Here is a 25,297-nt window from a genome sequence, read left to right as displayed (position 1 = left end):
TTTTTTTGGTACTACCAAGGATACGAGAAAAACCAGAGGCTGACGTAAAGAAAATACATCAGTTTAATTCAAGGTAATGATATCTCACTGTGCAAATTATGTTTTTCACAAAACCCTTTCATAATGGTCACAACGCTGCAGCAAACCTGCTTTTCAAAAGGGAAAACCTCCAGTAGTACAAGTTCCAGCTCCACCTTCCCCTCATCACCTCAAATTTAAACCCCATAAAGATGCAAAGATATCAGTAACTCATTTTCCACATTAAACAACTTTGTTTTAGCAAAGTTATCACACGTAATACTGAGTTGTCAAATCATTTTCAAGTTGTTCTGCGACGGTGTAAGTTTGAACTCTCTAAAAGTATTTAATTCTTATTTTCCCCTTCGCTGAACATCAACAAACTGCTCCGAAGACGGCGGACTGTATTTCTTTTAACAAACCCTTTGCAGGACAATCTGGGTTTTGCTGCATATGACGAGGCCAGCAGTGAAGCTGCAGGATCTCCTCCGAGCTCGTACAATCATAACGATGTGTGTCGGAGCAATTTGACGGCTGAGTGGAGCAGCCGATGGACTGCTTCTATCCTGTAAGGCCTCGAGAGCAAGCTGCCATCCTCAGTGCTCTCTGCTAAGATGAGTCCACAGACATCGTGATCTTTATCGATCCAGAGGTGGTCACTGATGAAGGCTTGGGGGTCTTTGAACTGTTCATTTGGACCGTGGAGGAGGGAGGTGCCGTGTCCGGTGTAACGGCCAGCGCTCTGTTAGCACCGCCCGGAGGAAGCGTTGCAGCGGGGACGACAGCCGGCAGGTTGAGAGGAGGAAGTGGTGGAAGACCTGCAGAGTACAACAGAAAATCTTCCATTCAACAGCATTTTAAGCTTTTACAATCCCTTCATTGAACTGGCTAAATATATTTAGTATTTTTATTACTAGATATTTTTGTTGATTGTACTTTAAATTGGAATCTTTTTAACCACAAATTCCTGAACACTACATTATTTTCTTTTTGACTTCGAGAAGATCACCAGTTCAAGTTTTAGACAACAGTCATGTGATCAGATGAGCATTGAAACGGCTTGCTTGGTGTAATCATTGTTTTTAGGAGCCCTGAAGAGATCCTTTCTAATTCTTTACAAAGGTAAGTTATGTTTGTGTGCAAGAAGGTAGTCTGAAATGAATCTGGAGTCATCGTCCCTCCACTGCAGCTCAATAAGGAAACCCCGGAAGGAATGTTGGACAAATGGCTTTATAGTTGAAGGATTTCTTTGTAATTTGTATAAAGGCTCATTTACACTTGTGGACTTTTTTGCACAGACAGAAGACTGTGGATTTTGTCTTGTTTACTCTGGATTTTCATCATGAAAGGATTTATCTTCAGGGCCACTAAGAAAAGGAGGAACAAGTCAAACCTGTTTCAGCCTTCTGATGGACGACTAGTTTTAATGATCAGGAGTACCGGTTGTCACTGTTGTGTTCCTAAAGCGAAGCTCTGTGACAGGAGTACATCAGGCTTCGGCTAAACAGAGAACACTTTGCAGTGCCATTAATTCAACCTTGGTTTTCAGCTTTTCCTGTGATTTGTGGACTCTTAAAAAACAAACAAAAAAACCCACCAGATTTAATCCGTTATGATAATTACAATTGAACCAAAACACAGTCCAGAGAACAAAACCCTACCTGCATATTGTAATCCAACTCCAGGAGGTAACACGTGACCCACATCAGGTAAGGTGACATTTAGAGTTGGCAAATTAGGAATGGGTGGAAGACCTCCAAAGAGGGGCATCAGACCTGGACCACAGAAATGAAGGCAGTGTGACGTGTAGCAGACTTACAATCATACAAACCATCACAGCGGAGGAGCTACAGGCTCCAACGACATTTGACCAACCTGGTGGTGTTGGAGCAGGACTGACCGTCAGTGCAACGCTCTGTGAGGCAGCTCCTTGGTTCGGCAGCGGGACGGTAGGAGCGCCTGAAAAACATAACTGTTCCTGTTAAATCACACGTGAACAGACATATTTAGGAACCTATATGGGACCTTTTAAACAGTCGGGGATGACGGTGTACCTGTTTGCAGATGGCTCAGGACATCGGTCGGGTTCGAGCTGACCGACGAGCTGGCGAGAGACCGCTCTAATCCAGTCGAAGCAGAAGACGAGACAACAACAGGAACAGTTGGAACGACGGCAGACAGATGGACCTGGGAAAGAAAATCACTTCTCAGCCGGATGACATCGAAATAAAGCGAGATGCAATTATTTCTTGAAGATGCTGCGTTACCTCTGTGAAGCCATCTTTAGGTGAAGGCGCTGGTTCACCAGGAGTCCGTGCAGGGAAACTAATCTTCTTGCCTTCTGCAAATGGCAACGTAGGAATCCTGTGCAGGTATCCGTAGCCAATCCCACATCCCAGACTGAGACAGAAACACAGCAAACCTGAGGAGAACTACGTGATGCGAGAAGCTGATGGCTCGGAAACAAATCCTCCATGTCGGTGACTTCTGTTCTGAACTTCTATCATTCTCAACCAATATATCAAAATAACACAAAACCTACAAACCAAATGGTTGTAAATGTCACAATTTCATAAGGCTTTATTGTTAATATTGTGGTATGTTTGATTGATTTTTAATTGATCTATTAGGTTAGCACCTTTAACATTGTGCTTTTATAACGCTGTGCGTACAGTCAAACAAATAATATCAAATAAACACAACCTTTTTCAGGCAACAGGAGCCCAGCTGGGTCGATCATTCTCTGGAACAATGTCCTACCTGCCTTCTCCCCCCCAGTCAGAGTTGGGCGTGATGACCACCTCGCGGCAGTTGTCTGTGTCCGTGTTGTAAACGTACAGCTTCAGCTCCTTCTCTTCGTGGGTTTCAACGAGGGAGATCAGGTCTTCGCTCTGTTGTAAGAGGACAGATACACACCAGGTCAGCCCGTTGCCGGTTTGATTTTCAACGTTTCTACCGATCTGTGAAGCAGGTACCTCGTTCATGACGGTGTCGGCTCCGATGATGTAGTCGGTGTGAGCCCTCAAACCAGCCAGGGCTGCAGGAGAGTTTGGCTCTACTTCCTGGACTCAAAACAACGTGTATAAAACATGTCACGAGAACACCTCAAAAATATAGTTCCAGTCAGACCGCCACACTCACCAAGACGTGCCAAACATTTTCATTGGCTCCTTCGAAGCTGCAGAAGCGGATGCTGACCCCCAGGAGTCCCTGGCCGCCCCACATGCTGCTGGGTGTGACGGCCGTCTCCCTCACAGCCAGCGACTTGCTGCTGTACAACAGCATCTTGATCGGCCGCTCCACGTTCATCTTCAGCAGCTCTTTCAGGGTGTCGTTGTCCTTATTCTATTACAATACATTTCAATAATTCATCATCATACTTAAGACCTGCAGGAACATGTTTTATGAACAGGAAACTTACCAGTCTAGTGTCACAAATTGAGATGATAAAATCAAAGAATGGCTCCAGTCCTGCACGGTGACCGGGGGAATTCTCTTGCACCTGCAAAACGTTTGCATCATAAGGTGGTCAGATGGTAATCAGCTCAGGAGCTACGAAATATTACCAGAAAAACCAAAGCAAGAAGGTAAGGAACGAACACTAAGTGATTTGAGGGAATGCCAACATCTGCCACGGTGAGGATTAGATTAAATGCTGCAGCTTTAATAAAGATCACATTAAAAACCAAAAGATATTAGGCAGAGTGTAGATAGATGAGAATGAATCCATCCAAGGAGGAAAAATAGAAGTTGTCAGTGACAAAATGTGGTTTACCTCTATTCTAGTATAATGTCTCTTGTGAGGTTACAACATCCAGGATTAGTATGACGGAAATGAACCGTAAACATCCAGACAATCCATCATAAGTGGAACTGAATCATCCTGCTTATGCAACAGAAAGTAAACAAACATATATACATCGATCGGCCACAACATTAAAACAAACAACCGTGACGCGTTAGATATCACACAACAGCTCGGCAAAAACATCATCCCAATCTAACAAGAACTGTGATGTTCAGTTGTTATTCAGTTTTGATTGAGAGACATGTTAATATATTGAAATGGCTTCAATATATTATATTATATATTAAATTATATAGTTAATATGTTGAAATGTTCATTTTAGAGACTAATACGTGTTGCTGGGTTACACTGAGGTGCTCCTCATGTTTTATCAACCCAGTTCATTTAAATAGGAGTTTATCATCAGTGAGAACTAAAGGAACCAGAAAATATTTAGCTTTTTGTTTTATCAGAAATGACTGAAAAAGATTTATTGATTATGAAAATAGTTTGTGATTATTTTTCAGCCATTCAGCTAATCAAGTATTTGAATAATCATTGAAGATTTACATTAATCAAAACAAACTATTTGCACATTTCAAGTTTGGCTTTTAAGAGGTTTGATTGATATTTTCAACTATTTAAAATATTTTTTTTACTATTTATGATTAATTTAAAAATATTTAGCAAATTAATAATTTGCACATTAATCAATAATGAAAGTAGGGATGAGAAATAGAAACATAAAGCGGAGATTTCATCCCCCTTTTTATTTTTGAATCACAGCATGTTCTGAAGAGAGGCACACACCCATCATCATCATCATCATCACCATCATCATCATCACCATCATCATCACCATCATCATCATCATAAGTCCCAGTAGTTGCCACACCGGTTTTTCTGCATCAAGCAGCCGGTAGTTTTATCCTGAGAAGCCAAAGAGCTGAGATATGGGCTCCTAATGTTAACAGCTGCATGTTCACATGTGAATAACCTGGTGACGAACAGAAGAGTTCCTGCTCCACATTCAGAAGTGGAAACAGGATGCTGAGCAGCTTCCGATCACAGCTGCAGGTTTCCTTCATAAGCACTGACAGCTAGCTGACAGGTCAACCTGCTCTGCAGCTGACATATCTGCGGATGTGACTCCTCTTCAGGGTCCTTATCAAATGTCCTCAACTGCATGACGACATAAATGTAAATATTGAACAGGCTGCTCCTGAGGAGAGAAGTCCTGTTAGCTGCAGCCTGCAGGAAGCCTCTGCAGCTAACAGGAGGTCACAGTCACCGCGCCTCGACAGCAGAGCTGCTCTTACCCGCAGGACGTGGTAGCCTTCAGTCCCCCCACCCGGCACCTCGACGCTCGGAGAGCCCCCCATGTTTCCCTGGAAGTAGGAGTCAGGGTGGGAAACCTGTTGTGGTTAGCAGGCGGCTCTGCGCCAGATCAGGAGGTTGCTGTGGTTCCTGGTTCGCAGCGCTTCCGCTGTGGTGCAACCCTCCCTGCCAGCTGTTTGATGACAGCATCGGTGCCTCATTAAATCAAACCAATATTCATCCCCAGTTATAACGGACGTGGAGGTTTTGAACTCGAGCACGGATGGATTACTTGATGAGCCAGTGAGAAAACATTTACAAATAAAATACTTGCAGGGATTTCAAGATGTGTCCTGCTTGTGTAACAAATATAAAGTTGGCCTTGATTTTAGGTTGACTTCATGGATTGATTGCTGAACAGCCCAAAATGAGAGAGAGCCTTTGGATCAAAACCTCCTTCTGAAGGGACTGTAAACGTCTTCTTCTGGGAAGTCAATCAAATAACTGGAGACACAAAACAACCACAAACAGACAACTGCACAATGACATACAAATGATTGGAGACATCAAATGACATAAACAGACACAAAATGAATTCAAAGACACAAAACAACCACAGAGAGACGGAAAGTGTTCGTGGTTGAAAGAGAAAAGGACTCCTACAAAAACCCCAGATATATTTTAAAAGTTGTTTCCTATTCAGATCCCAGAGTCTTCGGTATAATCACGCAGGAGCAGAAACGAGAGCCGGTGAGACGTGAAGGAATAAAATAGTCTCTGATCAAACAGTGATAATAAGGGATATTATCAGCACCTTAAAGAACACGAGCTCAAGGAGTAGATTCATGTCTGTGTAAGTTGATGATATCTCTAATGCTGCAGCTCTTATCAAATAATTTGAAATAAATTTGCTCAGCATTGAGATTCTCCTCATCAATCATCAGTTATCCTGTCAGTCTCCGCTCACCTTGATTCTGTCTGCAGGCTGCGTGTGATGATACTTTAAGCTTAAAATGCTCTCTGATTCCAGACAGGAGATAAAGTCCTGTTGTGATCTGTCCTGACGAGAACATTTCATTCTTGACATTTTGCTCAGAGCCGACATTGTAACTTAGATTATTAAAGAATAAAGATTTTGTTGCAATTATTGTTTTTCATTTGTTCAAAACACGCAAATGATGAACATGGAAAAGAAAGGCAGTACTTATTAATTTGATTGTTGATTAGAAAAATCTAAAAACATTTCCCACAATCACGATGTACAACATCACAGACGGATGTAGACGTTTAATTCTGCTTTAATACTCAAGCCAAACAATAAGCCACTTATACTTATTGTTATGGTGTTGAAGGTCACTTGATTCTCTCTTCTATTGTTATGTAAAAATAGCCATATATATACAGAGATATGTCTTTTTTTTAAATTTATCATGGTCAGTGATATCAACAGTATACTATTTATTTCTTAGGCCATTCACCGTTCTTAACAGTTCTTCACACCCATTATTTACAACCAGCTACAAATACACCTAACATGGTGACTCTTGCTCTTTCGAGAAGCAGATAAATATACTCTGTATTTCAGCAGCAGCTTGCTGACGCCTTAAAACTGTGCGATCACTGTTCTGGATAGCTGTCTCAGATTTATACTTCTTCAGTGCTCCAAGAGATTTACAGCTGAAGCTGCCAAGAAGTGCACTGTCCTTTTGTTCAGGGATTTTTACGGCAGATATCCAGTCTGAGATGGAGGGAGACAATAACACACCCTCTCTCTCTCACTCTCTCTCTCCCTCACACACACACACACACACACACACACACACACACACACACACACACACACACACACACACACACACACACACACACACACACACACACACACACACACACACACACACACACACACACACACACACACACTTTGAAGCGGTGTAACGAAGTGAAGGCCAGCCAAAATGTCCTCACTTCGATGGTCTGAAACTAAATCTTGGCCTCTTAAAGACAGTTACAAGTACATACACACTGCATTTCTACACAGTAAGCAAGTATCATAAGCTGTTTCTTTCTGCCACTTGCTTAATGCTGTACATCTGTGAGATGCCCGTTTTTGCAGCGTGAAAGAAAGGTCTGTCCAACAAATGCATGCTCTCTGCTGAAACACTGCAGTCTGGTGTGCTGGGAAGGAAAGATAAAATGCAAAGTGAATTAGAAAAGTCTGTATTAAGACGACAGCGCAGCAGAGCCAAAGCGCAGGTAGTTATCATGTCATTAATGTGGTTGTTCATCATTTTATTTTCAGCAACATCAGACATGTTTCCTGTCCTGTTTTTTCACTTCAGAGCATTCGATTCCAGTCGTGTGCTGTGAGCTTGTTTAGATCATTTAGCATGCGTGATTGCAGTCAGTACGTGCAGACTCACTAACTGCTCCTCGGTTCCTGCTTATTCCTTTAGAAAATGTCCAACAGAGACATTTACTAGCAGCCTTTCAACTTTAACAGGCGCCAGATTAGGTTTACACTCCCCAGCCATGGACACAAGTTACAGTCTCTGGACTATTAATCTCCTGCTTGAAATTTACTTTCTGCCAAGATTAATCAAGTTGTGGGCACGTAGTCAATAAGAGGAGGCTATTTAGATACGTGTAAGCCATTATAATTACTTTAGGAGTCAGAGACCTTAAAGTGTTATAATTAATTCTGTTATCACAGTTTTGTTAAGCACGGCTGCAGTTTGCTTGAATTGAGGAACAACATGGACAGATCGTAGTGACACGAACACCTCTGGAAGGACAAGGGTTTGTAATTATTGTCTTTTACAGTGAACAAAAGTGAAAATGTGATTATTGTTGATAATATTGTCATGAGGTAACAAATAAAAAAAGAAGCAATTGTTAGTAGCCTAATGGGAAAAGCTGCATGTGTGTATGAGTGGTGAGTGGAGAAGAAAGGGGGAAGGGCTGGCAAGCAGCCTGCAGTCAATATCATCATCATCATTTCATTAGACTTGTTTCACACAATGGGAACGTCAGTATCTATTAGGAAGCTAATGTGGCAGTGATTCCCAGGGGCGGGGATATATTTGGCACATCGGGAAACCACTGACAAGATTCATAGATATATAAGAGAGAGGAGCAACACAGCTGAGTATGGGTGGATGGCTGAGCGGCCTATTGTGTGTGTGAGAGGAAAACCTTCACATCAAAACCTCCAAATACTCAACTAAACCAGGAAAAGTACGAGTAAGACCTAATAAATACCACTGCTGTTTGTTTCAGTTGCAGTGATGTAATGAATGCTGAACTCTCTCTCCCTGTGTGTGTGTGTGTGTGTGTGTGTGTGTGTGTGTGTGTGTGTGTGTGTGTGTGTGTGTGTGTGTGTGTGTGTGTGTGTGTGTGTGTGTGTGTGTGTGTGTGTGTGTGTGTGTGTGTGTGTGTGTGTGTGTGTGAAGAGATTATTGCAGGGACAGACATTAAGCGTTTCAGTCTGGTGTTTAGAGTTTTCTTCTTCTTTTTTTTTTTTTAAATTATGCTTATGATTAAAATTGATGAAGATGTTAATATTGGATTCAATTGACCAACACCTTTAAATACTAAATAAGTTTATAATTTAAATCAGCTCTAAACCTGCACTTTGCATAAAAAATGTTTACCATTATAAACATTACCAATATAATCAATCTGATGAAATTATTGATGAAATGCATTACACTGAATAATTTGACTTATATGAGCTGATTGATCCGGTAATTATGGAACATTCGTTAATGTCCAGAGTTACTGGACTGTGACACTATAGGACTCGAGAACTGGTCTCATTTACATTTAATCATTATAATATTCTCCAGCAGCTGCTTCCAAAACGTTATTATGTTTTGCACATTTAGTCTTCGACGACCGTCTATAAACCAACAAACAAACAAAATCTCCCTGCAGATGTGGCAAGAAATCAAAGGTTATTATTTCTTTTTGCCCGTTAAGAGAGGTTATCCCTTTAATTCTCTCAGGTTCCCTGTAACTTTACAAAGCTGCCACTGACACCAGGTCCGTAATGACCGCAGCACTGAAGCATGAAACAAAGAAACAGCGTCTGCCCGGTGGAGGAAGGGTGGAGAGTCAGACCTGATATAGCTCTGTCGAAATAAAACACAGCCAAGCAAAGCCTCGAAATAGGCTCCTCGGGAAAAAAAATGTTAAGAGATCACAGTCTGGTGCTTTTTATGACAAAAGTGTGAGTAATGAGAGAAGTGAAGGGATTGGCAGGAGGTACTCACGAAATCTCAGCTGGGAGATGATCGGCCAATAAAAAAGTCCCTCCGGGGTGATTAATCTGATCAATGGTTGCTGACGGCTAAGTGGATTGAAAAGACGTTCCAGAAGACACATTTTTTTTAAAATAGAATACATTTACCCAAGCTTACCAATCACTGCGAGATTTGCAGACAATGTCCAAGATGAATGCCATCATATTGAGATGATCGTCTCTACGTATTGAACTTATTTACATGTATTTGTCGAATGGTGGAATATCAGCAGAGATGATCGCCCACTTTGATGTGTTTCAACCCGTCTTTGTCTGTGAATGATGACCAGCGAGGGAGAAATGTTGTGTTTGGGTTCCTGGAGGACACTGACCCTCTTTACCAAATCAAAAAGAAACTCAGCATAATTTTACAAGCTTGATGCTTCAAAACATTTCACAATTTTACGAGAATTGCTGATGATATGACTCTGAACTGATGACATCCCTCAGAAGTCCACTCCAGGAAATGAGCCCAGATGTGTCCCCTCCCAACTCAATAATAATGTGCCTAGTCTTTTTTAGTTTGTTCATAAGAGCTCTAACCTTTCTGTCTTTTAACTGACTCCAACGTAACAACACAAAACAAAACACGTGATACATTTCTTTATCCGTCAATGACTTTTGGCAAACAAAAGGAATATATTAACAATGCTTTGGTTCATTTCTGTATTGTGTTGCCTTCAATGTGAAAGCCTGCTTTGTGGCAAAGGTAAGGACTGAAACTTCATTAGGCTGTTATATGGTTAAAACCACTAATAATAATATTAATAATATTAAACAGGGGAGTCTATGGAGGCCCAAAGAGAGAGGACGTAAATCTAAAGTCAACTAAAAGCAAAGGTTAAAATAAGTCCTCTCCACCATGTTTTAATGTCACTATTGTTGGACACACATTCATTTGTTCAAAAGTCTTTTTAACAAACTGCAAATAAAAGTTCCCCACTGATGTTCAACAGCTCATGTCTTTATTAGTGTTGTGGATACACCAGTAATACTCTGCAAATGATTTGTTAAAGTGCCTACACTGAATACAACAAGGGACGTTTCATCCCGCTAATTCAGGAATGTACAATTTTTTAATAAATCTTATTACAGTAGCAAACAGTGTGCATTTCATTGTTCAAGCAAAATGCTTTATGATAAATAATCCCAGTTTCTCGCATAATGTTTCTCACTGTAAAAGTGTGCCTGTAGCGAGTGCGTTAGGACAAACAACATTTTGCATATTATAGTTTTACTCCACTTGACACATCATAAGACAGACAATCATATGTCCCCAGAATAAAAGCTGCCCCATGATCAAGGTTTAGCGTTGTGCTTTTTATCATTAACGGAACAGCAGCAGCCGCACTGCCAGTCAAGCCTCCCACATAAAGCCAACATTCAATCAGTGAATCACAATGACATTGCACAGTTACACCACAGAGATTGCACTAAAGTTAAAGGCAGTAAATGAAGTACTCTTATATAAACATCTGAATCCATCCATAAGGGAGAATAAGGGCCGTGTACATCTTCGTAAATGTAATTCAACCCTTCTTTGGTTCACAAATACACAAAAAGATGTAAATGTTATTCAAAACATTGCGATATAATACAGCAGAGTTTCCAAACAGGAAGGACGATACATTACAAATGGAACTGAATAGCGGATAACCTATTCACAAAATAATCTCTCAATATAAATAAAGGGATTTATCTATCACATACTAGAACTGTATGGTCGATTTACATATAGAATTTTCTCACTGTAAAACTAGGACACATTTGGCACAAAGGCAATGTAACAATACTATACAACAATCTACACAAAAATCTCTAAAATCACAGCAATCATGTACAGTACTTCTTACAATGACTGTGTTATATATTCCCACCTATTTAACATTAAAGGGAAATAACAGCTACAACGTTGTGGCGCATCTGGCTTGACAATTGCCATATATAATATAATTATTACCACATATATATATTAATATGTCAAAGCTATTAGGTTCCCTACACTGTGTTTTTGTTACTTGTGAAAAAAATATTTGGATTTCATTCTGTTTTCAGTACTAATGTGATATTTTTCATTGCTGCTATGTACAGAATAATCAAGTCCAGGTATTCTTGTTATTGCATACTTCCATGAAAAGAAGCCCACAACTCGTCACATTAACAGGTTTCTTTCCACTTCACATATGTGTTAGCAAGAATACCCCTCTGCCTTTTTACTCAGATAAACTGGTATGCAAATATTTTCAATATACGTTGCTAAAGAAAGAAAAGACAGTAACACACAAGGCATATTATAATTTTTTTGTGCTTTGCCAGAAAAGACCTGTAAGCAAAAATCTCAATGTCTTTATGAGACAAAGGGGACATGACGCCAAGCTGGGGGCTCTCCAGAGGTGAAAAAAACAAAACAACCTTTTACAAGTCGTGTCCCAGTCGCTCGATCTCCTCGATGAGGAAGTCGATGTCTGACCTGGTAGCGGCGGAGTTGGAGATGACCATGCGGAAGAAGTTGACCTTGTCTCCTTGTGGCTGGTAACCCACCATCGTCGTCCCCGACTCCATCATCATAGCCTTGATCTTCGGGGCCACCTGTTGCAAAAAATGGAGAGAATTACCAACCAAAACTTTACTTTAACTCTATACGTGCCAAATAAAAGCATATGAACAATTCTGCTTTACTTTACTGTAAGAATCTTTAAATCTAAGCAGGAAAACACCGTCAGTATAAATCAACTCCACAGAGCAGGGGAACCAGACATGAAGCCTAAAAGCAGGTTGATGAGTCATTACCTTGTGTAACCTCTCCCGCCTCTCCTCACCGTCAGGCAAGATGCGCAGGCTCAGTGGGATGTACCAAAAGCACACGTTAGTGTGCTGCGGCTGATAAGAGAGAACGGGAACAACATTTGTAATGAGCGCTGATAAAAAATAAAAAACACCTTCTGTAATTTCACTGTTTCTTGTCAACATGTCAGCCACGCAAAATGAGCCGATCAATCCTAAAACCCAGTTAGATATGTAACACGGTATTATTCATCACCAGTGAAAGCAGTACATTTAGTTTTCTTTTGTGGCCGCGGCTGATTATCTTGAGTTTGCACTGCAGTGAATATCTGAATGTTTATTTGAAAGTAGCCTGTGGGAATAATCAACTCACCTCCCCGTTGAACACCATCTCATAGCCCTCTCTGGTTTTTATTTTATCGTAGAGGTACGCTGACAGATCCAAGCACTTATCAATATGGTGCTCAAATCCTTCTGTTCCCTTTAAGGTAGAAAAACCAGAGCTGTTACATATCTATTACATATATTGTATACGTGGCAGCATAGCCGGTAGCAGCGGTGAGTATCATAAGGCTTTAGATAAATGCACACCTTTGCCTTCCACATGAGCCAGAACTTGAAGATATCAACATGCCGTCCACACTGGATGGCCTTGTCTCCGGTGTCGTATGTAACATCGTACTGTTTGTCTGGCTGGAAGAGGTAGCCGGCACACATGGAGTTGCAGCCTTGTAATAATCCCTGCAATGGAAACAGTTGTGATGAGCGATAAACAGGCCGGTTGTGGAGAAAATTGTTTGTCTGTGTATGCATTTGTGCTTGTTTGTGTACTTTTGTGTGGAGCAGCAGAGTGAAAAACACACACTCACCTTCTCTCTGACCAGAATAGCAGAGCACTGCAGAGGCACTCCCATCATCTTATGAGGGTTCCAGGTGACTGAGTTGGCCCTGTGCAGAAATTGAAACAGTAAACACAGCTCTGTGTGTGTGTGTGTGTGTGTGTGTGTGTGTGTGTGTGTGTGTGTGTGTGTGTGTGTGTGTGTGTGTGTGTGTGTGTGTGTGTGTGTGTGTGTGTGTGTGTGTGTGTGTGTGTGTTTCTAAGAAGACGTTGATTCTCCCAAGATCTGATTTGATTGAAATCCCTCTTCTTGAGGTTTCCTCAATCGTTTTCCACGGTAGATCATTTTTTGGGGAAAGTTTATTCTCGTGCAAATTGACTGTAAACCACAAACCTGTGATTTGTGATCATCATACTGTTTATGCTTTTTTTTTTTTTTTTTTTTTTTTTTTTTATGTTACTGCCTTACATTATACTGGAATGAAATTGTTTACACAGGCTAGGCCTCTCTGAAGACTGAACTGAACTTCGTTTGAATTTGATGCCGTAACAAAACAAAAAAATCCAAGTAAAAAACAAGTTGTTGTTATTATCTTTAACATGATCCTGTATCTGGTTGTTTTACCTCTCGACTCCATTCAGCTTGTGCCTGTGTTTCCTGGACATCAGCAAGCCTCCTCCCCACGCACCCTGCAGACGACACAACATAGTCTTAAAACTAAAGACACTGATGTGGATCATTATAAAACTGATATGTACAGCTGGTGTTAATTGTTATATTGAAGATGATCAATATTCTCTTACATCCACGTGAAGCCACATGTTGTACTTTTCACAGATGTCTGCGATTTCATTGATGGGATCGAAGGCTCCGTAGACGGTGGTGCCAGCGGTGGCGTTCACAAACATCGGAACGTATCCCTGCAGACCAAAAACACAAAAAAAGACAATTGTGGGTTGAATTCGAGTTGTTATGTTCTTTTTCTCCTTGTGATTGAGGACATCAAAGCTGTGGGCTAAAACACACTTCTCAAATGATGCACTCTCCCCATCTACACCCGTTGTTGGGGCAAAATTGGTTCCTCATTTCTTGTGGTCTGAACAGCCCTTTGCCTTTGAAGCATTCAGGAGACACTTCAGACCAGGGCAGCGTCACATGTGAACAGACAGAAGCTTTAACCTTATTGAAACAGCCCCGCGGCTCCGGCACACTGTTTCCTTGTACAAGTAAACTCCACAGCTCATATGAGTGTTTATCATTGTATGAAGTGACTAATAGAAGGAAATGAATAAGTCAGAGGTGACGTCTGAGTCATTGCTGCTGACATTCACCTTTTGCTTGGCCTGTATTACTTTGGCTTCCAAATCAGCAGGAATGACCCTCCCTCTGGGGAAAAAAGAAGACATAAGTCATCCAGATTTATGATTTTACCAGGCTGTGTGCATGTAGGTTAAATACAAAGCAAACCTCTCATCTGTGTTCAGAAGGATCAGGTTCTCTGTTCCAAAGCCCAGAGCTGCACTCGCTTTCTTGATGGAGTAGTGGCTCTGCAGGAATTAGTCAGTTTAGTTCATTTCAGGCCGGAGTCACGTGCACACTTAAGGTACTGATATAAATCTGCTGGTTCGGTGTGATGACAGCGATCAGTAACACGGCGTTGGACTAACATGCTCGGACGTGAAGAGGATCAGTCTGGGTGCAGCTGCCATGCCTTTGGTCTTGACTTCAGGGAAGAACTTGTATCTGGCAATCATCACACTGTACATGTTGGAAATAGCTCCTCCTGTCGAATCCAACAGTGGCAGAAAGTAAGCGCTGCATTTAATTACACATTCAAGGTACTTTATTGCTTCTTCTTCACCACATTTCAGATGCAACAAAGGTATCTTGTAATCTATGACCTTCATTTGGCAGCCTTAGTCATTTTGCAGATTTATTTGACTAATACAAAATCTTATCAACAAATATGATGCTTCATTATGGATAAAACCACCCAGCAGTACAAACTGTACAGTAGTTGAAATGAACCCCACTTTTACTGGCTGCATCAATAATTGTGATCCAAATTCGTGGTATATTGTTTTTCTGAAATGAGTCACTTTGCACGATGACGGCTTTATTATACTGATTCCTATAGCATGTAAAAGAATTGTATACAGTATGGTGCAAGTAAAAGATCTGAATATAAGGAGTTATGTGTAATACCATGAGTTTGACATGTTTGCATAAGAACAGATATCCAACCAGTTACTGAGCTGCCCCATGATGGAATTAGATCTCTGGTTGTGCTTTTACCTGGAGAAAATATCCCGTCGCCCTCGCCGTCCGGCCAGCCGATGATCTCTTTCATCTTTTTCAGTGTCAGCTGCTCCATTAACACGAAAACAGGAGCAATCTCGTAGGTAAACCTGCAACAAACAATAAAAACCCATTTGACTATGTAATAAAAGCCAAGCCAACCCCCTCTTATACAGCACAGTCTTTACTTCATATTTTGTAGTGTTTTATATGGATAATAATACACTATACTAATCAGCTCTGCAGTTTACGTTCTCTATGCAGCTTTCATTCAAGTTAAACTCCCTTTCACCCAAAGCTTACCACCAGCCATTCCTCTACTCTAATTGTAGAGCAGGGGCACGAAGAGCATGTTTTTTTCCCCATAAAATTAGTGAGACATGTGAAGTTAGTCGAATATGGATATTTGAAATGTAAACAATGTACTTTTAAAGGATCATTGTGGATTTTGCAGAATTGGTAAGAATGGCCCGCTGTCATATTCTCTAAATAAAGTTGTTGAAGGTGCTTTGAATTTCTTCTATATTTTATCCCCTCAGAGTTGATCATGATATTGATATTCCACATCAAAGTACATTAAAAACCCTCCGCCTCAGAGAACAGTCAATTTGAAAGTACAGCACAGGCAAAGTCATCCATCTTCTCCTGACCAATATTCTTCTAATTACAGAAGTATCCGTCCATTCATGCACAGAAAGTAAATTAATCAGCGGAACATTAAAGTATGTCGCCGTATATGTGCCTTACAGCATCTTCAGCATATACAGTAATGCAGAGCGGGAAAAATAAACAAGTCAGATGCCACTTCACAGATGTCGCACATTAATTTCATTGCATTCATTCATGCAGATAAGGCTGACTCACTCTGATAATGTAAGACCTGGATGTCTATTAGTGTCAGTCAATATCTGCCAGGGGTAATTAGATGTTGATGGAGTAATTAATAAAGGTAAATGAGAATTTAAGCAACCTCCACCCTCTGGTTCAAGTCATCTGCGGTGATGTCGCCAATAACACACGAGGTAACGGTGTTTTTTTAAAGACAGGATTTGAGCTGATGAACCAGCAGGAGGGAACACGTCTCTGAAACTAATGTTCAATGACTGGTAGTGTCATAAGTTTGATAACTGGGAGGCTCGTAATCAAAGTTAATGTGAAACCTCGGTCTCCACATCAGTTACAATCTCAAAAGACCAACTTACTCCTCAGATGATCTGAAGGAGGGGCTCTATTAAAGGTCAGAAAATGATTTACTCCTCATGGATGAATTAGAATCCATTAAGATCATCGGCATTGCTTTTCCAAAAGGTAAATTACTACATGAATCAATGAGTCAAAAGAAGTTTTACAACCTGGCAATTCGTAATTTGTTCTCATGACTGGATTACAACCAATCTGTAGACATTGGTAAATAATTTAATAAAGACATCAGAACAAATAATCCCCCAAATGGACTTTTTTAGAGAGTGGTATTGAATTTGTTTTACAGTTTTTTTTTACTCGTTTTTATGCAGATTTATAAGCACAATGGAAATATGTTCTTGTGTATGTGAATGCCTGAAGCCTTGGCCAGCGTGGACTCCACCGGACTACAGCGCCCTGCGACCTTCTACACAATAAATGTATTTTCATATAGTGATTTAAATATGAAGCTGCATGTTGTATTTACAAATCAAGGAGAAAGGTTTATAATGATCAAATTCCCCAAAACATGTGACCCAACTATTGGTCAAGTTCTTTTCTGTTTCACCTTTAGATGAGTTCACCTCGGCGGTCGTCCCAAATGGTCCCAGAAGGGAATCAAACCTCGGACGTTAGGTTTGCATCTCGGACAGCAGGACATTGTGGCCAAGTGTTATCTCCTCTATCATATGCAGAGCTACCTATTAATGAGGTACACCACTACAACAGATGCAATCACATACAACATCTTTGCAATATATGTTTTGTTCAATCCTATTTGCGCACATTAGGGGACAGAATAATATATATTTCAACTTTCACAAAGTAAGGATTTATTTCAATGGAAACCTGAACTGAATGCTGCTCACATTATGTCCAGATGGTGTGAAGAGAAAAGACTCTTTTTGCCCTCCTGGCATTGTTATATCACAGGAACGAGCATTACATGAAACAAAGACAACATGTGAACTGTGAATGCTAATCAATATGCAATTTAGTTTGCCTGCAGGGCTGAATTATGTGACCACAGTCTTAGCACAGGCCAACATTGACAGTACTGCGGGGAGGGGGAGGGGGGGGAGGGGGCAGCTCTACAAATGTCTTCCTTTGTCGACCATTTATTTTCTTGCTTGATTGACAACCTATTAGAGCATGCTGGGTATTTCTGGACCAAAGACTGTAATTACTGTATGTTGAAAGCCTCCTCATTGAAAAATAATGAGTACTAAAAGCTTTAAAACAAGCAGAATAAAATGAACCTAAAGACTTCCAAACTGCATCTAATCCTGGTTGCTTTCATCCCAACAGTACTCACATGTTAGTGTTGGCTGTGGAGGTGAGCCACTCTCCCGCCAACCCCACGATGTCCAACCCCGTGGACAGCTGGTTAAAGAACCTGGGGTGACCTAAGAGTGAGACAACGGAGCAACACGATCCTCAGAAACCAACGCATCATTTGAGAATGTGAGCGAGTAGCTGATCTAATGAGAGCAATCGATCAGAGGACCTTCAGGCCTCGTACCTGTTCTCACTCCATATTTCAGGGTGTCCCTGCAGTCCACCAGGATCTGCTCCAGAGACTCAGGCTGGTCCGAGAGCTCCAGGTTGAAGCCCTCCATGCCCTCCAGCAGCTGGTGGGGGTGGTGGAAGTCCAGGACCTTGGTGGATCTGTCAAAGGTCTTCCTGACGTAGTTAGTGAGGATTTCCACCACCTCCAGCAGGAACTGCATGGTCTGCTCTTCCCCGTTCTTTGCAGGCAACAGGTCTACAAAACAAACAAAAATGTCCATTTTTTTTCTTTTTGTCTCTTCTGGTTTATCTTTTCTGGTGAATCTAAAGAGTGAGTCCTGAGTTTTTACATGTTTTACTATTTATTGTTGAATTTTTTTTCTGGTGACCTTTAGGTTCCCCAGCTGGTTAATTATTTATTTTTGATTATTCCATTTTTTTAAGCAAGCAAATAATATTCACCACCAAACACAATAAGGATAGTTTAAAAATGTGTCATTATACCCACTGTTGCAGAATTATTTTTGCATTAACTTGGATTAATAATACATTTATTTGCTTCTGTTTATTTATTTATTTGTGTACTTCTTATAATCCAGATGACATTTTCCATACATTTTTGTATTTCCGGAATTGTATGCCCTAATTTGGTTTGAAATACATCAGGCTTAACTTGAAGTGTTCCATGTAATGAATGTGTTTGTGAAGCCTACCTCTGGCGAACAGGTTGGAGAAGTCGGTCTCTGTCCTCCTGAACTGCGCCTCTCCTCCCATGTTTTCGCAGGACAGCAGGTTCTTGGCTGTGCGCTCCTTCAAGGAACTCACAATCCTGCTCCTTTCCGCCATGCTGTTGTTCTTCTGTAAGAATCCTATGCGATTACCAGAAGAGGAGGATTCCTGAGGATGATTACACTTCCCATACAGACCTGCAGCTTTTCATCCACCCACTAACACGTGTCCTCTCCCATTTCCATCCTCTCTCTTGCTCTCCAGACGTGCAACCTGTACTTTCTCTGTCTTTTTTCCCCCCCAGGAGAAGAACGGTCCCGTCCTGCCCTATTTATGGGCGGAGGGCTCCGCGGGAGGTTGAGCCCGGTGACATCAGCACCAAACTCCCACCAAGCACTAACAAATCGCTGTCGTGTAGCGGCTGTAAATTCTTATTAAAGCTCCTCCGACATTGCGCACTTCAGTGGGCAGGAAAGAGCTCAAGTGGCCGATGACAACAGCCTGAAGGCACATCTGAGGAGGCCGCTGATAATAGATATGAATTTATCAATAAAGGCTGTTCAGGGAAATACAGCTCGATTTTACAGAAATCTCATCTTAAATTGTGCAAAAGCAACTTTTGGGATAAAAACAACAACAACAACAACAACATTGTTTTCCCTTTGATACCAATCCCACATAGGCCTAAATAAATATTTGCTTTGGTGTTTCTTTCTTTATGTTTTTCAGATTTGTTGTTCAGCGTAATTAAATAGCTTTAATGAAACCAGCAGAACGTGTCGGTCAAAAATACCAGAAAATGGTAGTGCGCACTGGTGCGTGACATTCACCATTATGGGATGTCAGACCGTCCTTGGTTAGTTAGCATGAGACTGAAATAGACTCGCAATCGGCAAATCCATCCTGCATAATTCCCCCTTTAATTCAATCAGCTTCAACTCGGGGAAAATGGATGCTTTTGTTAGTTGATTGGTTGAATTATCAGATGTGATGGTAATTTAATAAGATAAATAATGTTGGTTAATCTTTTGTTTTTGATGTTATTTTAAAATCTCATTCGTCCAGAAATCCGCGTTGTTTCCCAGAGAGCCGCGGGGAGAAGGATGGAGGCCAGGAAGCCTTACGGTCATGTGTGTGGACACTTAAACGACAGACTCGATCTCTTTCTATGGCAATTCATATCCTGCATAATTAAAAAAAAATATTAAAACATTAAAATGCGAACTTACCACATATTTTCATTCCCAATTTTCGAGTGCATCCATGAGCAACTCCACACCATGCATCATAGCCTGGCATTTTTCAAAAAGAAATATATATTAGACAGGGCCGTACAAAAGCCGAAATTCTTTTTTTTTTTTTTTTTTTACCTTGAAAAATTCAACATGACAATAAATGGAGAGACGTTTGAGGTCGAGTGATGTAGCATGCTGAAACATAAAACGTGTCATGGGATTATTTTAATATTTCTCTGGGGCCCCTGGATCTGGATAAGCCTGTTTCCACTGCGTGTCACCGTTTATGACCTATAGGCAAGGATTTCAAATTAATTAGCCGTCTGAATCCACGCCAGCATAAAGATCTAATTGAGTGAAAAGATGCTGGTTGAAATGCGAGCATCAGTAGACGTGAGCCGGCTGGCCAGTGACAGATAGAGAACTACTGCGTTATCAAGGGCTCCCAGCCAGAGAGGGGATGGGGCACCTTGGATGGGAGGCAAAGGCGAAATCCTCAAAAAACAGCAATTTAGGAGGGGGGAGGGGGGGGGGCAGGGAGGCTGGGAGTGGGAGGACAGGAGGAGGAGGTGGAGGAGGTAGTTGTGATCGGTCCCAATCCCACATTGCAATTTAACCCTGCTTTGGATCATTAGATAAATCACTGCCCTCACTGCTCACCTCACTGGATGCACTTGAACAGATTTATTTTTTTTCTCCAAGCCAGCGGAAATGAGATGAGAAACAAAGAAACAACTCAGAAAACAGAACAGAAGGAAGAAAAGCAAAGGGAAAAGAGCAGGTGTGCTCACAAATAGGATTCAGACCAGACAATGGACTACAAATACAGACGTGCAGCTATTAGGCTATATCTATACAGGCAAACCAGGTGATGCATGGGCCTATTATGATGTAATCACTGCCATTCATCAGTTGACAGTGCAAAGCCATTCAAATAGGTTTTTAAAACCAAACAGAGTGAGAAGAAATATTAATACATGTGCTGTCTATCGTATTTTATTAAATTGATCAAATGCAAAAACACCAAATATCTGTATTTTTTGTTTGTCTACACCTGTTACATGATTTTAGACCTCTATTCATTGGGAGAATAAGGCTTATTTTATCTACCAGCTGACAAAGAAAAGACTGGTATAGCTCAGTGGTCTCCACAGTGCCCCTTCTCACAATGCTTAAATGTGCCATCAGGGGCAATTGAATATGGCTGAATTAACAGCCACTTCAGTTTTTCCATGCAGGCACTTTATTCTACCAGAGCACATTTAGCCAAAGCAATGAAGAAAATAATGAAAAACATGTTAAAATACGGATGCATTAGGCCTATACCACACAAGCATAATAATAATAATAATAATAATAATAATAATAATAATAATAATAACTATAACACTAACAATAATAATAATAACAATAATAATAATAACAATAATAATAATAATAATACTAATACTAATTTATCTTCTAATAATATGTCTCCCTTTTTGCCTTTGTGGTCCGGTGGTGCAGCCTCTGGCTTGTTTTCCAGGCTAATTGCCCTCAGTGTGATGTTAGCAGAGGACATTATAGTTTGACAGCAGCATCCGTCTGTCCCGGAGACGCCGGGAGGTCCGTGAATGAATGAATGAATGAATGCAGCGGTGATTTGTGGCGAAGGAAGCCTCTCAAATGGCAGCGGATTTCTCTCTCACTCTCTCACTCACTCACTCACTCACTTCTCTCTCCCTCGATGAAAATGATTCACGGCGTCGCCCACAAAGTAAATAGCACACGTGAAATAGCATTTGATCTGTGATGGACCTACTTGAGCCCGGTGGCTGTAAATTTGTCGAGTTGGGCTCCGGTTCGCCGCCAGAGGAGGAGGAGGGTGCAGACGCCGCCATCACTCCCGAGACCCTGTGCCAAAGTCTTCACCTCAAAAAGCCTGGTCACTTTTTTTTCTCCCTCTCTCTATTCTCCCCCAAATCTCTCGTTATGCTATCCAAGATGAAAATCAGGGAAACAGAAAAAGAAACCCCAGGAATGTACAGCTCGTGCCTCTTGCTCTTTAGCAGTAAAAGAGATGCTCAACTTGGCGACAGACCTGTAGACGACAAGGACACAGTCTGTCTCACAAGTTGAAATTTAAATTCTCAGCACAAGGCAGAAAAAAAAAAGAAAAAAATTCTGAATCACAAGTTCAGTCATAACCATTTAACCATTTAACTCCCTCTGACAGGAGCACATTATTCCATCCTCGTCTGGATGCTGCTCAGGATGGATGATGGTTAACAGCCGCCACAGCTTCATGTTTGTCAGCCTGATAGTAAATAGCATGTCCTTTGATTGATCTATACAGCTAAGGCTCTGAAAACCACAGCTGCCAAATCATCCAGATCATAAGGCCATAAGCAAAATAATGCAAATAAAAGCATATAAAAAGCATTTACATTTGTGACTCTCTTAAATGAATGACACGTCCTCAGTAATCAGGCTTCGGGTCCTCTGACTTGACTGTTCAAGGTGATTATTGCACTGATGACTGAAGCAGGTTAAAGTCACTCACACAAATCTCTTTCTCCCAAACCACAAACCAGCTAAAGACTAAACCAGTTTCTTTTTCTCTTGCAGAACAATTAAACCTGTTCAACATACAACACATCCAATTTATAGGCAAACAACAGGCCACTTAAACATATTTCCCAGGCAGTAGCATACACCTTATAAAACACCTGTTAGAGCATCTCCAATAACGATAACAAAGACTTTATTTAGTTTTGACCTGTTAAAGCCTGAAAATGAATGAAGCAACTCACCGTGGCTGTGTGTATCCAGGTGAACAGGTGCAGTCCCAAAAAACGAAGTGAATTTATTACCAAATTAAATCCTCAAGGAGAGACTGCTGCGCTCTTTAGTAGACTCCAACAAGACGGAGGGAACAAATCTGACCTGAGCTTCAATTCTCCGCGAGATCCCAAACAAGGTGACCTTGCTTTTGTTGAAGTAGGTTTGATTTGCTGACATTTAAAGCAAGCCTTGTCTGTGTTTTGTCATTGCACACGAATGAGTCCCGGAAGGTCCAGTTCTAGCTCCACCGGTGCTGCATGTCTGGGGAGCAGACTCGTCTGCAGGTTCATCCTCAATGGCGCCGCTTCGGCCCCTAAAGTGAGACTTTTTGGAAGTGTTGGTTGTCTTCGGATCTCTGGAGCTCTGCTTTGAATCCTGGTCACGAACATGGACTTGAAGTTTGATGCTATGATGAGCAACACATTACGTGAGGAGGGATCAGGATGGAAGAGGGGAGGAGGGGGGCAGCGCTGGTTTTGTTCTTGTGGAAAAAAACAAGAGGACAACACTGAAAGCGCCCAAAATCACGATCCTAAACACTCCTTCAATTGTTGTTATTTATTTATTTCACCGCCTCAAATATCATGATTTAGCTATTTTATCATTTTGAACAAAGATTGAAAACAAACGCTTCCAAATAGCCCTCATGTATGTAGAATAAACCTGACACAAACATCTTATTTTTGCACTTTCTGTGCAGACAGATTGGTGTTAAGTGAAGATGTAACCTACGACATCATGACAAGCTGCAAGGACGAAAAAACGAAATCCACAAGGTGGCAGTGAGAAACCAAGAATGACTCCTGCAGGAGCTGATGACAAGTGGGCCATTCCAGAAATACTTCATGAATCTAATTATAAACCGACTCATTAATCTGGAACACGTCACCATCATACATGAGGGCAGGAACATGATCCATGATAGGACACAGCCAATCACCAGCAAAGATCACCCAGTCAGCAGTTACAATAGATTTGGTTATCCATGTTCTGGTGGATCATCTTGAAACTGTGCTTCTCCATAAACACTGTCTGAGATTGTTGTTCCATTACATTCACAGGTTTTTGTCTTTAAAGGCTGCCGTCCAGTGTTGGCCCCCTTTGTCCCCCGATAGTTCCTCCCTGTACGGCCCCCCAGGACTGTTGTGTGTCAGTACATTTTTTGGAATATGATCAAGCATTTATTTATTGAGGATTATAAAGGATTATGTGAGTGTAATAGAATCAACTAAAATAATGAGGACTGGATTTTGAAAGAAGACTGGACCGGGTAAAAATGCTCGTGTGTCTTCATTGAAAGCATTATTGGCCACTGTAATTGTTCATCCTGTCCTGGCCCTGAAGTATTTTCTTCCTAAAGTGCTTTCCCATGTAATTAATGAGCCAAATTCAAAGTGCTTATTTTGCGCAAAATTAAATTTGAAGTTCTGAAGCTCATGTTGTATTTGAGCTCTCTGAATTAGTCTTTTCTGTACCCTCTTTGTTAACATCCATAAACTGCAGCTCAGCAGGGAAACACAAAAAGGAGAGTTTGTACCAAAAGAGGTGGAACTTAAAAGACAGCAATAACTGTATTCAATTTATGTGGGAATGAGAATATTATATTAAGATAGACCTAAAAAAAAAAAATTTAAAATTTTTTTAAAATTTTTTTTTTTAGGTTCAAGTCTTTTCAGTTTATAATCTGCAAACAACCAAATAACCACAGATGCATTTAGTAAACTGGATTTTGCTTGCTTTCTTCACTTTGTAGAAGTTCCAGCCTACAATCAATACTCATCACAACAACTGCATTTATTTCCACCATATATCTATTGAACCCTTATCCACTGCCATGAGGTCTTTGTTATAAGGCTGCTAGTGGAAATAACACACAAGGACATTTTCTGATGGTTGTCTCTAAAGGGATTAAAACACAACAGAAGATGTGGAGACTAAAGGGAATGGGACTGGGGGGGGATTTCTACCAGGAGCTTTCTGAAACTGTCCACAAGAGGGAGCATAATCCAAATGTAGAGGGTGAGAAAGGGGAGAGAGGGGAGAGAAGGGAGAGAGGGCAGCTGTCAAGGAGATCGACTATTTCTGTATCTGTGCTTGTGACAGTGATTATTTTCACTGCAGTCTACAGCCAAAGATTTCATTGAAGTTGTGTGAAATGGCAGAAGTGTGTAAGAAATAAAGAACCTCTTTGAGAAAACAAGCCGTGTCTGTTCCAGTTGTTTCAATGTGAGATTTGCAGCCTACTATGAATTTCCTTTTGTTAACATCTTTCTTTGATTCAAGACCCAGACGGGCAAAAATCTGACTTGATATTCAATAAACTCTACCAGGTCATTACAGTGGAAAATCAAGTTCAATCATCCAAAACGTCCTGAGAAATGTACATGGCAGAGATTACCAGGAATTATTCACCATCACTAAAACACTATGTGTGAAAAGTTGCATCTAAAGACACCTATTCTAAAACTCAGCC

General features: G+C 40.9%; 2 protein-coding genes across 8 annotated transcripts; both read right to left on the bottom strand.

Moving 5' to 3' along the window:
* Window positions 1-45: 45 nt before the first annotated feature.
* On the bottom strand, window positions 46-5,301 carry LOC138623191 (Golgi reassembly-stacking protein 2-like). Of its 3 annotated transcripts, none has more exons than XM_069702552.1 (10): window positions 5,125-5,301; window positions 3,440-3,520; window positions 3,160-3,363; window positions 2,994-3,080; window positions 2,779-2,909; window positions 2,286-2,418; window positions 2,073-2,205; window positions 1,894-1,977; window positions 1,680-1,793; window positions 46-836 (listed from the first exon to the last, which is right to left on the bottom strand). In XM_069702552.1, exons 1-10 carry the CDS (start codon window positions 5,185-5,187, stop codon window positions 628-630), a joined length of 1,239 nt encoding a protein of 412 aa, XP_069558653.1. In that variant the 5' UTR covers window positions 5,188-5,301; the 3' UTR covers window positions 46-627. The 3 variants fall into 3 exon arrangements, with proteins under 3 accessions (XP_069558653.1, XP_069558654.1, XP_069558652.1); XM_069702553.1 differs by lacking the exon at window positions 5,125-5,301 and adding an exon at window positions 3,794-4,624; XM_069702551.1 differs by having other exon boundaries at window positions 2,779-3,080.
* A 5,067-nt stretch (window positions 5,302-10,368) lies between these two features.
* LOC138623188 (glutamate decarboxylase 1) lies at window positions 10,369-23,102 on the bottom strand. Of its 5 annotated transcripts, none has more exons than XM_069702544.1 (17): window positions 22,794-23,102; window positions 21,803-21,975; window positions 19,996-20,058; window positions 18,751-18,906; window positions 18,051-18,293; window positions 17,844-17,934; window positions 15,344-15,456; window positions 14,716-14,831; window positions 14,516-14,595; window positions 14,380-14,434; window positions 13,852-13,968; window positions 13,673-13,737; window positions 13,079-13,157; window positions 12,801-12,950; window positions 12,583-12,690; window positions 12,216-12,305; window positions 10,369-12,014 (listed from the first exon to the last, which is right to left on the bottom strand). In XM_069702544.1, exons 2-17 carry the CDS (start codon window positions 21,879-21,881, stop codon window positions 11,841-11,843), a joined length of 1,779 nt encoding a protein of 592 aa, XP_069558645.1. In that variant the 5' UTR covers window positions 21,882-21,975; window positions 22,794-23,102; the 3' UTR covers window positions 10,369-11,840. The 5 variants fall into 5 exon arrangements, with proteins under 5 accessions (XP_069558645.1, XP_069558647.1, XP_069558648.1 ...); XM_069702546.1 differs by having other exon boundaries at window positions 21,803-21,894; XM_069702547.1 differs by lacking the exon at window positions 21,803-21,975.
* Window positions 23,103-25,297: the final 2,195 nt, after the last annotated feature.

The sequence above is a fragment of the Brachyistius frenatus genome, unplaced genomic scaffold, assembly GCF_029030835.1.
Source record: "Brachyistius frenatus isolate BFR_SWC_R1_liver_20210118 unplaced genomic scaffold, ASM2903083v1 Contig_42, whole genome shotgun sequence".
NCBI classification, from domain to species: Eukaryota; Metazoa; Chordata; class Actinopteri; family Embiotocidae; genus Brachyistius; species Brachyistius frenatus.
The sequence above is the reverse complement of the archived record's forward strand: the minus strand, read 5'-3'. Positions and strand labels throughout refer to the sequence as shown.

What these genes read in the sequence shown, in the direction of transcription:
- LOC138623191 (XM_069702551.1), bottom strand. Translation starts at nt 5,187, where the DNA reads ATGGGGGGCTCTCCGAGCGTCGAGGTGCCGGGTGGGGGGACTGAAGGC. An exon ending in CAATTTGTGACACTAGACTG is followed by an intron (nt 3,364 to 3,439) that starts GTAAGTTTCCTG and finishes GTATTGTAATAG; the next exon opens with AATAAGGACAACGACACCCT. An exon ending in AAAATGTTTGGCACGTCTTG is followed by an intron (nt 3,081 to 3,159) that starts GTGAGTGTGGCG and finishes TTTTGAGTCCAG; the next exon opens with GAAGTAGAGCCAAACTCTCC.
- LOC138623188 (XM_069702544.1), bottom strand. Translation starts at nt 21,881, where the DNA reads ATGGCGGCGTCTGCACCCTCCTCCTCCTCTGGCGGCGAACCGGAGCCC. An exon ending in AAGCTGAATGGAGTCGAGAG is followed by an intron (nt 13,158 to 13,672) that starts GTAAAACAACCA and finishes ATTTCTGCACAG; the next exon opens with GGCCAACTCAGTCACCTGGA. An exon ending in AGATGGTGTTCAACGGGGAG is followed by an intron (nt 12,306 to 12,582) that starts GTGAGTTGATTA and finishes CTCTCTTATCAG; the next exon opens with CCGCAGCACACTAACGTGTG.